This window comes from Heliconius melpomene, chromosome 13 (genome assembly GCF_056956725.1).
Source record: "Heliconius melpomene rosina isolate 202511_hmr_F chromosome 13, ASM5695672v1, whole genome shotgun sequence".
Lineage (NCBI taxonomy): Eukaryota > Metazoa > Arthropoda > Insecta > Lepidoptera > Nymphalidae > Heliconius > Heliconius melpomene.
The window spans coordinates 10,093,719-10,107,182 of record NC_140401.1 but is presented as its reverse complement, the minus strand read 5'-3'; the positions used below and the strand labels follow the sequence as shown (position 1 = coordinate 10,107,182).

The 13,464-nt window shown below is 32.6% G+C and overlaps 2 protein-coding genes across 9 annotated transcripts in view; both read right to left on the bottom strand.

The window, feature by feature from the left end:
- The window catches only part of LOC146532910 (uncharacterized protein ZK1073.1), a 47,069-nt gene that overhangs the window by 1,536 nt on the left and 32,069 nt on the right, over positions 1-13,464 (bottom strand). For 6 of the 8 annotated variants that reach the window (XM_085195876.1, XM_085195871.1, XM_085195873.1 and 3 more), the window contains 7 exons: positions 11,046-11,096; positions 9,589-9,652; positions 9,248-9,365; positions 7,464-7,791; positions 6,172-6,296; positions 5,586-5,748; positions 470-678 (listed from right to left, as the gene is read on the bottom strand). In XM_085195876.1, the coding sequence (XP_085052002.1) occupies positions 490-678; positions 5,586-5,748; positions 6,172-6,296; positions 7,464-7,791; positions 9,248-9,365; positions 9,589-9,652; positions 11,046-11,096 (1,038 nt within the window). In that variant the 3' untranslated portion in view covers positions 470-489. The remainder of the gene's footprint in view (positions 1-469; positions 679-5,585; positions 5,749-6,171; positions 6,297-7,463; positions 7,792-9,247; positions 9,366-9,588; positions 9,653-11,045; positions 11,097-13,464) is intronic. The other 2 variants (XM_085195880.1, XM_085195872.1) reach the window with 1 other exon arrangement.
- On the bottom strand, positions 945-2,404 carry LOC146532911 (retinol dehydrogenase 11-like). Its single transcript, XM_085195881.1, has one exon. The coding sequence runs from the start codon at positions 2,134-2,136 to the stop codon at positions 1,153-1,155; it is 984 nt and encodes a 327-aa protein (XP_085052007.1). The 5' UTR covers positions 2,137-2,404; the 3' UTR covers positions 945-1,152.

Sequence of the window (13,464 nt, the reverse complement as noted above, 5' to 3'; positions counted from 1 at the left end):
ATAAATTTAATAGAAACAAATATTTATTAGTTCAACTTTATCAATAAACTAACACATTTTTCAGGAGACAATAAGAAACTCTTTTAAATTAATATATTTTTTTATTTAATCTATATTAGGTCTAATAAATAAGATTGTTTAATATTCTGAACAATCTGTAGCGATAGTTGTGGGCTTGATCTCTGCTCGGGGGAATGATTATATAATAACCTCTTCTGATAATCTAAATTAATGAACAATTTTCTCTATTATAAGGAACCCGACATATTAAACGTACACAAAGTCTTTAAAAAATATATTAATTATTATACATTTTTTAGCTTCTCGCTATATCCCGCGTATAGATGTAGGCAGAAGGGACCCTGGGAATCTTGTTTTAAGATACTCCGTTCCTATTTAGCCACTTTTGTTCCCCACTTCACAAAACTTAACGTCCCCACGACTGGATTAAGGACTTTTTATATATTACCTTGTAAGATGCCGAATAATCTACATTTTCCTTAACGGTGGTGATTCCGATACATTGGGCGTGAGAGAAAGCCGTCTGATGTTAGGCTTATCGTATTCCTCCATGGACATCGCGCGGGACATCCTCCGCTCGACTCCTGGCGGAGGGAGGGAGGTCAGTTGGCTTTGCCCTTGACAGAACAGCAGGAGAGAATGTGCTACTTTTGCTGGCTATAAAAAAAAATAATTATAAAAAAATACAGTCAATTCATATGTATAACAAGAAGAAAAAAAAATATCATTATATTGAGGCGAGTTTATTATATGAGGGACATCAAACATGACGATTTTCAGGGTTCGACTCCCTTTGAATATGGTTCTCGTTCTTTGAATATGGCCTTTCGAGCGTGCCAGTTGACCACATATCACTTCGCCAATGTCACGTTGTATAGACAACAAGAAATGGTCTGATATTAGTGAATAAATAAAAAAAGTAATTTATAAAATAACACTTTATTACAACAACAACTTAAATAATTTTATTATTTAAAAATAAAATAATATGTTGCTAGATATGAATAAAAACATATATATGTGTCAAATATATGTTCTTTTTCTCTTATGGTATTTTATTTAATTTATTATATTCAGAGACCTGAATACATTTATAACAAATCGCTTTAGTAAATACTATTTGGTAAACTTTTAAGAATTTATACACTGATGGTGTTCATGTTCACACAAGGCAACCATCTTAACAGATTCATCCCAAAGTCTTCGAGCTAAACCTTCATCGTACGCCATTTGCTTAGGTCGAGCTAATTTACAATTTTTGAATAACTCTCCACTTATACAGCCAGCTTTTTTATCTAAAGACACGTGGATAGCCGTTTGAGCACCTTCCCATGGCGTTTTAAATAACACTGCGAACAAAAATGCTAAGATGGCACCATTATATTTTCCCGTACAATTAAAAATACTCGTACCCACTGCTCCAGGATCTACGCAGTTAACTACAATATTTGACCCCCTAAGTCTTCTCGCCAATTCACGTGTAAACAAAATTAAACATAATTTGCTATTCGCATACAATTGGACTGGATACCAAGAATTTAAACTGTTCATCTTCTCAAAGTTGACACTCCCTATATGATGAAGTACAGACGATGTATTCATAATTCTTGATGCTTCTAAATCCGTTCCAGTTTTATGTAACAAAGGAAGCAAGAGTAAAGTTAAAAGAAAGTGCCCAAAATAATTAACCTGCATCGCGAAATTCAAGCCATCTTTCGTTAGGAATTCACCAACAGTACCTACTCCTGCGTTGTTGATCAATATATCTAATCTTGCTTCAGTTTTTAGTACATCTGTTGCAAATCTTCGTATAGATGAGTTACAAGATAAGTCCAAAAGTTTAAAAACAACTGCTTCATTACAAGTTTTTTCGATAATCATTCTTTTTCCGTTCATGCCTTCATCTATGAAAGGGCAAGCGACGATAACCCGAGCTCCTCTATCAGCGAAATCTAAGGCTATCCTCAATCCCATGCCCGAAGTTCCACCAGTCACTATAGCAGTTTTCCCATCGAGTCTTACTTTGGATTTGCAAATAATATTCGTGTTTTTCTGATAGAGACCAACAATCAACGTCAATATGACGATGAAAATAATAATATATAGAAATATCATTTTGATACCTTAACTTTATAAATTTTTGACAATTTTAACTAAATTTTGGTTCTTTTTTTGTGAATGACACAGAGTTCTTTGATCGCGCATGTGGGTCACACTACGTTTGCTATGCTACTGGACGTATACACTTTTACTTTCGTTGTAATACCGGACACGTAACAATTAGTTAGGAAACGACTCGAGCGCATACCATCATTCATAATAATTGATAGTAAAACACATTTTTCCAAAATTTTTGCAAAAATTTCTGGAAAAAGAACAATATTAAATCAATATTTTGTTCCTTTTGTTCATATTAATAGTGTATAATTAACAGTGCATAAAGTGTACGAAAATAATATATAGTAAAACTTACTATATATAGTGAAAATACCATAATTATTTAAACTAGTACAGTTACTATAATATAAATTTTGTTCTTATACAAATCGCAAAATTAATCATAATTGTTTTACAATACTTGTTGTATAGTAAACATACGTATGTATATTTATTACCTCACGCATCTCACGCATTTTAATAAGTATCTAAAAAGAATCCATTTTTTAAACGAATGTAAAGTTATTTTCTATTTAACTACATAAAAAAGTCTATTTATTCATTCCGTGTAATCTATATATATAAAAGGACTTGTCCTCACTGACTGAGGTAAGACGCACGCACAGCCGTAACTGCTGATGGTAGAAATTTGAAATTTGGACAGATGTTTACTTTCGTAATCTGGACATCCACTAAGAAGGGATTTTGAAAAATTTTAACCCTAAAGGGGTGAAAAAGGGGTAGAAAGTTTGTATGGAAAAAAAATGAAATCAGCACCAATTTTTATAAAATTTGAAATTTAGATTTTTAAAAGTATTTAATTGAATACGTATTTCAACATTTCCTAGAATTCCTATTCCTAAGGGTGCAAATAAGGGGTTGAAACTTTGTATAGACTTTTTTTTAAATCGGCACCAATTTTTATAAAATTTGAAATTCAGACTCTTAAAAGTATTTAATTGAACACATGTTTCATGGTTTTCTAGAATTCTTCCCCTTAGGGTGTAAATAAGGGGTTGAAAGTTTGTATGGCAAAATCTTTAAAACGCCACCGATTAGTATAAAATTTGAAATTTAGACTCTTAAAAATATTTAATTGAACATGTGTTACATAGTTTTCTAAAATTCACCCCCTAAGGGTGCAAACAAGGGGTTGAAAGTTTGTATGGAAAAATCTTTAAATCTCCACCGATTTTTATAAAATTTGAAATTTAGACTCTTAAAAATATTTCATTGACCATATGTTTCGTGGTTTATAAGAATTCACTCTCAAATAAGCAAGCGAAGCTGCGCGCGTCCGCTAGTCTATATATATAATAAAAGGACTTGTCCTAACTGACTGAGGTAAGACGTACGCACAGCCGTAACCGCTGTGCGTAGAAACGTGAAATTTGGACAGATGCTTACTTTCGTAATCTGGACATCCACTAAGAAGGGATTTTGAAAAATTTTTACCCTAAAGGGGTTAAATAGGGGTTCAAAGTTTGTATGGAAAAAAATTTAAATCGGCACCAATTTTTATAAAATTTGAAATTTAGATTTTTAAAAGTATTTAATTGAATACGTGTTTCATCGTTTTTGAGAATTTTCCCCCTAAGGGTGCAAATAAGGGGTTGAAAGTTTGTATGAAAAAATTCTTAAATCGCCACTGATTTTTATAAAATTTGATATTTAGACTCTTAAAAATATTTCATTAAACATGTGTTTCATGGCTTTCTAGAATTCACCCCCTAAGGGTGCAAATAAGGGGTTGAAAGTTTGTATGGAAAAATCTTTAAATCGCCACCGATTTTTATAAAATTTGAAATTTAGACTCTTAAAAATATTTCATTGAACACATGTTTCATGGGTTATTAGAATTCACCCCCTAAATACGCAAGCGAAGCTGCGCGCTTCCGCTAGTCTATATATATAAAAGGACTTGTCCTCACTGACTGAGGTAAGACGCACGCACAGCCGTACCCGCTGATGGTAGAAACCTTAAATTTGGACAAAAGTTTACTTTCGTAATCTGAACATCCACTAAGAAGGGATTTTGAAAAATTTTAACCCTAAAGGGGTGAAATAGGGGTTCAAAGTTTGTATGGAAAAAAATTTAAATCGGCACCGATTTTTATAAAATTTGAAATTTAGATTTTTAAAAGTATTTAATTGAACACGTATTTCATCGTTTTCTAGAATTCTCCCCCTAAGGGTGCAAATAAGAGGTTGAAAGTTTGTATAGATTTTTTTTAAATCGTCACCAATTTTTATAAAATTTGAAATTCAGACTCTTAAACGTATATAATTAAACACATGTTTCATGGTTTTCTAGAATTCACTCCCTAAGGGTGCAAATAAGGGGTTGAAAGTTTGTATGGAAAAATCTTTAAATCGCCACCGATTTTTATAAAATTTGAAATTTAGTCTCTTAAAAATATTTCATTGAACACATTTTTCATGGGTTATTCAAAATTCACCCTTAAATACGCAAGCGAAGCTGCGCGCGTCCGCTAGTAAACTATAAACCTACAACTATGATATTAAATTTGTCATTTATCAACTGCGCCATAGCGATGTCAAAAACAAATATCTATACATTTAATAAAATTAAAACTTATCGCAGTCTATACATAGAAGATATATAAGAAAAAGAAAAGAAAAAAAACCATTTGTTATTCTATACGTTTGTGTAAGCTAATTTCAGAAACGGCTTGACCGAATCGGGTCGCTAGATTCAAATAATATTAGAAATACACACATTTACGCACATTTACACACATTTACGAACGATAACATACCATGAACCTAGCGATTGTACTATAACTAATAATACATTGACGTAGGTAATAAAATCATTAAAGAAAATCATAAATCATTGTAAGTAATTTAGTTCTGTCATCTAAGGCCTTGGAAGAATAACAAATGTAGGTAATTAATTTCAATAACAACATTTTTTTAATGAATGCTTATTTTTTATATTGAACCCAATTTATATAAATATATAATTTACTTTGACGTTCCTTCTTTCGACCCCTTCCGATATTTTGGATAATTCCCCCCATTCCCCAAATCCAAATTTTAGGACATATTGTGGATGGTCTGGAGTACTGGATAAGCAAATGTATGTTATCTATATTTCTATATTAATATTATAAAGCTCAAGAAAGAATTTTTGGTTAAGCGCATTAATCTCAAAAACTAAGTTTCTAAATCAAAAAATGTTTTTGTGTTGGCTATCAGCCATATTAATCACGTTAACCAAGTCGATGTAACCCGCTATACTGCAATTAAAATGTGTCATATGTCATGAGTCATATGTCATGAGTCATATGTCATGTGTAATACACAACGAGTCATTATTTCCATATGACCACGCGGACAGAACTACATGTAAAAACTATTTAGCTACAAAAATATATACTTACAGCTTCAGCCAACACATCGCCTACTTTATCCACTTTCAATATAGTCACTTTATCTTTATCTAACTCTTTATACATCTTTTCCACCACAGTCGAGTAAGGGCTGAGCATTCCCGTTATAAGGAGGATATCTGGTTGACAACCTCGAAGGATAAGATCTTTGCGACTGGAATATAAAAAAATATATAAGTAAAGTAAAGTAAAAATAAAATACTCCTTTTAACATTTTTTAAGTGTTATTCCACACTAAAACATGTAAAAAAAATTAAACACATAAAATTATTTATGTAGAGAGAACCAAGTCCGTGCCTCTCGTTTTAAACACTCTATAGGTCGTTCGTGCCCTTTTCTGTTCTTATCTCTTTTTGTTTTATTATAATTATTATAATTAGTATATAGTAGTAGTTTATTTTAGGTATAGGTACTATTCACGTCATTAAAGTTGTTCAGAAGAGTTTTTTTTTAAAGGGCTTCCGTAGTTCATACAACAAACCTGGTTTTTTGGCCGTTTTTTATAAATAAAACTTCATTGTAAAAAAATAAACGTATTTTGTATATTATAAAAAAAGAAGCTAATAAAACTACTTACTTTATAAAAGCTCGCACATATTGTTTAATATTGTGCGTGTTTAAGTTCCCGCGGAGACGCGAGCGGTATTCCGACAATGTGCGCTCACGCTCGCGCTCGCCTTCATACGAGTCGCTGGATATTTGCTATTGAGAAAATATAGAAAAAAAAAATTTTTATACGTTTCCACATACATTTTAGACACACACATTCGTTTGAGGTTTGAATTTACAATTTGATGGTTTAATTATTAATCCTTAGAAATGATGATACATAGTCTAGTGCTTCATCAAAGCGAGGCAAGAGTTCCGCCACTCATCAAGTGATGTGATCAATGATCATTGAAATGAGAATTCAGGGGAAAATGGGGAACGGAAGTGTCTGAATAAGAACTAGACTTAACACTAGATTCCCAGGTTCCCTTTGTCTATCCTGCTATGTGCGGGTTAGAGTTTTTTATGAACATTAGCATATAAAAAACAAATTGTAGAGGTTTTTTTGTATCAATATCGTCAAATTGTAAATTTCAAATACAAACATACTACCTCTTGCAAATATTTATTATATCTACTATATACATTTACTTCACAAACAAGCTACGAGGCAAGACCAACTAATGTTAATAGGACAAACATTGAAAATCATGTCCGTATGATTTATGAACGATCGACAACAAAATAAACTATATATGTATTTAAATTTAATATTTGTTAATATGTAGGTATGCTTATATTTTTTTAAGGCAAAATTCTCATTACAAGCATCTTACATACAATTACTCTAATATAAGCAGGAAAAATAATTTAAAAACAATAATGAAAAAATATATATTGTAGGAGAAAAATAAGATAAGGAAGATAGTTTTAATGAATAATGAAAATGGAAATGCTTAGGTAAAAAAACATTAGTAAATAAATAAAAAAAAACGAAAAATATCACTTAAAACAACACTACAACAAAAAAAACACATTCCTTACCTTAATTTTCCACACAGCTTAGACAATTTTTTGATCATTTTAATTTAATTTCTTCATTTAATTATTTCAAAAGAACTTACTTAAAATTAATTTATTTAAAAATAATTAAATTGATTTCTATTAAACTGTGATTATTATGTTGGGACATGGGACACATGTTCCCATATGTATAAGTGTGTAACTGTATAGGATGGTATCACTAAATAGAAAAAAATGGGAATTGTCTTAGAGTAATTGTGTATATGTTTCTCATTATGCCTAAGAAAATCACTTAAATGACCAAAAAACCATCCAAACAAAAAGAAATTAGTCAAATTAGTCACACAAAAACACTACCTGATAACTATAACTGGATATAAGGGGGTCGGGGTCGTAACTCACGTGTCCAAATTTATGATAAATGAGAAAATCTTCTTCAGATTGAGATATATCAGTGCCACGCCACCTGGAGAAACGAGTTCTGAAGGCATCTGCTACAGATGATGTGGATCCTGTACAGTTGACTAGGATGAGACCTAAGAGACGTCTAGGGTGTGCCAAGCCACATCTAGCTAGGACATTGGCGCCCGCGCCTTCCCCGAGACCCACAGCGTAACGTACGTGTAGGAAATCTAACACTGTTATTAAATCCTCGCCCAGTGTTTGTAAAGATGGGAACGGGTAGCTGAAATAAAGAAATAAGGGTATATGAGAAAAAAAATATATTAAATATATATATTTTTTACTTTGTAAATAAATAAAATGTAAATTAGAAATTTAATCAGTTTCACGCTGTATTCCACATGGTGCAGGGTAGGTAGGGAGAACCTAGTGTTAAGACACTCCATGACTCCTCTCCAAGATTGACATACTATATATGTATAAAAAGGAAACTGTCACTTGTGTTTTTCAAAACGTCACTAATTTTCTTATTCTATACATCAATTGATCATGCAAGTCATGTAACTGGCGTTGCACCAATATAATTAAGTAATAAATCATGTTCAGTATGTTACATAACATCCATACCTATATTATAAATTCGAAAGTAACTCTGTCTGTCTGTCAGTGGCGTAGCTAGGGTATTTGCTGCCCGGTGCGGCTTAGGAGATTTGATGCCCTTTAAAATGGTCTAAGGTCTAAAAAAACAAAGTGATCGTCGACGTTCGTGGGTTCTAAAAAAAAAACGTGATCGTCGACTTAGATGCCCCTTTCCTTTTGATGCCCGGTGCGGCTTAGGGGACTTGATGCCCTTTAAAATGGTCTAAAGTCTAAAAAAACAAAGTAATCGTCGACTTTGATGCCCCTTTTCCTTTTGATGCCCGGTGCGACCGCACCGCTCGCACCCCCCTAGCTACGCCACTGCTGTCTGTCTGTCTGTCTTTTACGCAATCAGGGCCAAACCGCTAATTTAATTGTGGTAAAATACTCATATAGATACTTGAGGGTCTCGGGATGAACATAGGATATTTTTTTTCTCATATTTGTAATATTTTCGATATATACCAATATATTAAAATACTTATTAAATTGAAATGTAATTTATTCCGCCATGTTGATAACAACCGTCGCTATGCGACCGTTGCTAAGCAACGATTTGCAAAGTTTGTTGTTAGAAAACGTCACCCAAAATGAGCTTGCTTAACGCATCTCTCTATTGAAAACTGAAAATAATTTCATAAATATATGTAATAAATATTCGTATAGTTCAAGCGGGCGTAGCCGCGTTCGGGTCCACTAGACAGTTATAAACTATTTTTTTTAACACTTAAAGGCCAGTCGTGGTACAGGCGCACAATAAAAGTAAAATCAACTGGTTGTGGGTTCGACCGCACTCGAGGAAATTAAATATTTATTTAAATTTATATTAATTTCTTCGCTATTGATTCGAATAATAATTACATTATATTATTAAATGTATTAGGGTCAGCAGCACAGCGTGTAAGTGTAAAAGCGACGGTTGTGGTCGATTGACAATCGGGGGAAGAAATTATTTATACTTTCTTCGTCTACTAAAATGCAATGTCTCAAAAATAGCGATATGTAGGGTCTGCTTACCCTGATAACGTGTAGGAAATCTAATCTGCTTACCCTGATAAATGCCTTACCTTGCCTGATACCTTTTGTGATGTAAAACTTACGATTCAGGTAAATCCGGTGAGTTTTCTTCATGTCCCGGCACGTCCACGTGAATGAAGCAAGATCGCTCTTTGATTTCCGCCATTGCGGGGTGGTTCACGAAATCTACCATAGACGTATCTGGAATACAGTTTTGATATTATGTTAATAATATTTCATACTGGATAAACTAAGACAAAATTCGCCTTCACTTAATCGATTGTTTTATTTAAATTTTGCTATAAAATTTCGAGTATAGAAGAACCCTTAAAAATGTTGGAGATTCGTAAAAATAAAAGTATCAGCAACAACTTTTATATACTTTTTATTTATTTTATAACAATTTTAACAAATGAAAACTTACGATTGGTGCCAAGATCATGGACAGTTACGAACACACATCTCTTGTCCTGCTGACTTAGGTCACCCTGAAATTAAGAAAAATAAATCTAATTTATTAAAACAATTATATTTCTATAATAATAAAATAAAGGGAAAAAATGTAAAATAACACTAAATATTCTAACTTTTCTCAACAATATGTATAACATATTGTTTACCAAAATAGTTTTTAAAAAACGAATTAATAAAGATTTTGACATCTTAAACAATAAATATTCAAGCTGTATCTATATAAAGCTCATGCCAAAAGTAAAAATAATAATAAAAAAAATATTTGGTACCGAAATTACCTGCCCATGTCTTTGTATAATTCCCTGGTTTGCAGCATAAAAGTAATTTTGAATATATTTATAATAAATAACATTAGGCCAATTGCTGTTAACTTTTAAGAACCTGTAACCCTAGTGACGTGTACGCTGTTTTTACATATAATAGAAACCCATTATTAGACATTTTCTAACCAAATATGCTGAAGAAACTAGACAAGAACGTATGTACTCATATAAGCCGTATAATTAAATAACTAGAGTAAGTCATCCAAAAGGCGCAAGTTAGTAGGATTCGCCTGCTACATCCGAAATTATTTATAGTTAATTAATTATAGTTTTTTAATTGTATCACTTAGATCCTTCGCGGACATTGTACTTTTCTTCGCTTTGTACCCGCACATAGCAGAGAAGACAGACGGAACCTGGAGATCGGTGTTAAACTACTTCGTTCTCACTAAGACATTTTCGTTCCACACTATCCGGAAAATTCTCGGGGCAATGCGTGTTGAGTGGCAGAACTAAACACCGCGCTTTGCCTCGATGCCAGAACGAGCAAATGAAAATAAAATAAAAATTTCACTCAATCAAACTCACAACCGTCGTGCTTACATGTAATTAGACGTTTAAAAAACGTTTAAAAAAGAATAGAACTAACAAAACATATTTATGTCACCTGTGTTGTTAGTGTTAGTGGGACACTCGATGACCTTTTCCGGCCTGAATTGTTACTATTATTGTCACTTTTCTCGCCACATTTGAGCGCCTAATGAAATGTTAAACGACGCAACTTTTTTCACACCGTTTACTCTGTCGGTAGGATTTTTTTAGGAAAAAAACATAATGCTGAGATTTTATGTGTTTTGATTCAAAATAAAAAGTCAAACGATAATTCTCAATTTTGTGAAGATATTAATTTTCCTTATAAGGATCGATTTGATTTAATCACGTTTTTTTTGGTATGAAATTAATAGTTAAACAAACATTTAATTATCATTTTCTTACATTTACACTGCATCCCTCGCATAGCAGGGTAGGCAGAGGGAACCTAGGAACCTTGTATTACACACTCCACCCCGTTCTAGTTAAGACATTTCCGTTACCTTTCCACTTACAATTAATAATAATAATGTTATTACAAATTGTAACTTACCTGTACATGTACATGGATGTCACCACTACGGTCAGTGCTGACGACATATTTCTGAAACAATAGAGAAGTATTTTAGTCATAGGCATCTCTTCTTATCGTCTTTTTTATATATATTGGATATTTATAACACAGGGAAAATAATCAAATGAATATCACTCTATTTTTTCTCTCTTCAATTACGCAACTCAATTAGTTATTACCCTGATATTGAAGTTATATATTTATGAGTTTTAATATTTTATATACGGATGGGAACGGGCAATGGTGGAGAACGGAGTGCCTTAACACTACGTTCCTTCTGTCTACCAAACTATTTAGTCAAATATCGATCCACTGCGTCACGACACGGGGCTTCATTGATGTAATATATTTAAATTTTTATTTTTACAACTTTTAAATATACTCAAATATAGTGAAGAAAACTATAATTCTATATAGATATTTTTTATGTCTTTTAGATCACTAATTTCGGTCGCATAAAAATATTAGTTACGAAAAGTAGTTCACCAAGTACTGTATTAATACAAAATGTTTTAGTAAATAGCAAAATCTTAATATAAGCATTGCTTCCTTTGAAATATTTGCGAAAGCTTCGATGATGCATCGTGTTGATATATCGACTTTACATAAATAATAAATTTTCTGCCTAACCAATATTAATTTTAACTAAGAAATTGAGGCCGTTATGACGCACATTCACAGCGTCTAACTGTAAGCGCGACAGCTGTAAGTTCGATTCCCAGTCAGGGGAATGAATAATTTTCTTCGCTCTGATAACAAGAGAAAATCGGAAGTTCTCAACACTAGGTTCCGTCTACCTACTATTCTTAATAAAGTTAAGAAGAGAGAGCACGGAATGCTTTGTTTTATTACCAGAGCGAGGAAATGAAAAAAAACATAATATACGAATGTACCTATAGATAGGTCTTCTGCGAGAATAAGCTGTTACGAAATATCGGTATAGTTTTGACATAAAGCCAATGGCACAAATTTAGTTTTATGGCATGTTTAGAAATATAAAACTGCCGTTCATACGAATAACAGTCTTAGTGCCATAGACTAAACGTTCTAACACCTAGTTCTATGGGCGAATGCTAGGTTTGATACTTAGACGAAATAGACGCTACGAAACGTTATTTTTTAGTGCAAATACATGTATGTATATCCCTCGTACAAATAACTGAGGAAAGCTTCACGTTTTAAGCGACAGAGAGATAATACCGACCTAGTGTCAAGACACTGCGCTCTCCACTTACGTACTCGCGAGTTGAGTGGTTGAACTCAGCGCCGTGTTTTGTCTGTTTTAAGAGCGAGAATGAATTTAATTCATTTTCCAAATATGAATCGAATCTACACTTAGAGAATTTATTTAATTGGTTATACATAAATTTTCTCAAAACCATCAAGATCTTTGATTTCAGTGACATATTTTCCAACTTAGGGAATAATGCAAGTTTCATGAAAATCGGCTTAGAAGGATTTAAGATATTCATAGATACTTCATAATTGACATATCTATATTAGAAGTAGGTTTAAACTTTTAAAGAAATAGGTTTCAATAAATAACATACTTCTTGTTCTTACTATTGAAATTTACTGTTTAAACAATCAAGGAGCAGTTACTCGTACATTGAAATATCTGACCTTCATATCAAATTGGCTCTTATATTGCCCTGAATGCGAAATATCAACAAACAATAGGCAAAGGAAATTACACAAAGAATCGAATTTCATAACCTCTTCCGACTGTTATTTTCAGATTATTGTTACAATAATATAGTCAATTAGTTAGTCGGATTGTTGGATCCAGAATACGCATTAAATTTTCTGGGGATGGTTGTTCCGATGGCCTGGACTTTTAAATGTATTTTTTTTCTAAACATATATTTTAGAACACCGCCACCCAACATGCAATGCTTACAGAATTTGTCGGAAAATGGGGAACAGAGTGACTTAACACTAGGTTCCCTTTGCCTACCCTGCTATGTGTGGAATGCAGCGTGAAGCAGCGTGAACATCAACATTTAAAGTACCCATAAATTTTTTTATAAGTTTAAATAAATAATATGTGTAAGCAATTTAAAGAACGCTGAAAGAGTAGATAACCTTTATGTCGATAGCTCAACCTTTGGATATTTCACCTGTTTGAATGACAAAGGAGAAAGAATTTAATACTCACACAAGAAATTCGACGACGACGAATTGGATATCTTTTTAAATTAAGTTCTGTTTTATTTCTTTATATACTTGTGTTATTTTTTCCTACACCTATGTAGTGTTTCTACTCTCCTAAGAGTAGCCCAAGGGAACCACACAGTTGCTCTATTTTCGAAATATTGCGTGTTGAGTGACGCACAAAGCAGGGCAGAGGGAACCTGGTAAATTGATTTGTTCCCTAAGTTCCCTAGGTTAGAATATA

Excerpts from the sequence above, each read along its gene's own strand:
- LOC146532911 (XM_085195881.1), bottom strand. The coding sequence starts at position 2,136 with ATGATATTTCTATATATTATTATTTTCATCGTCATATTGACGTTGATT.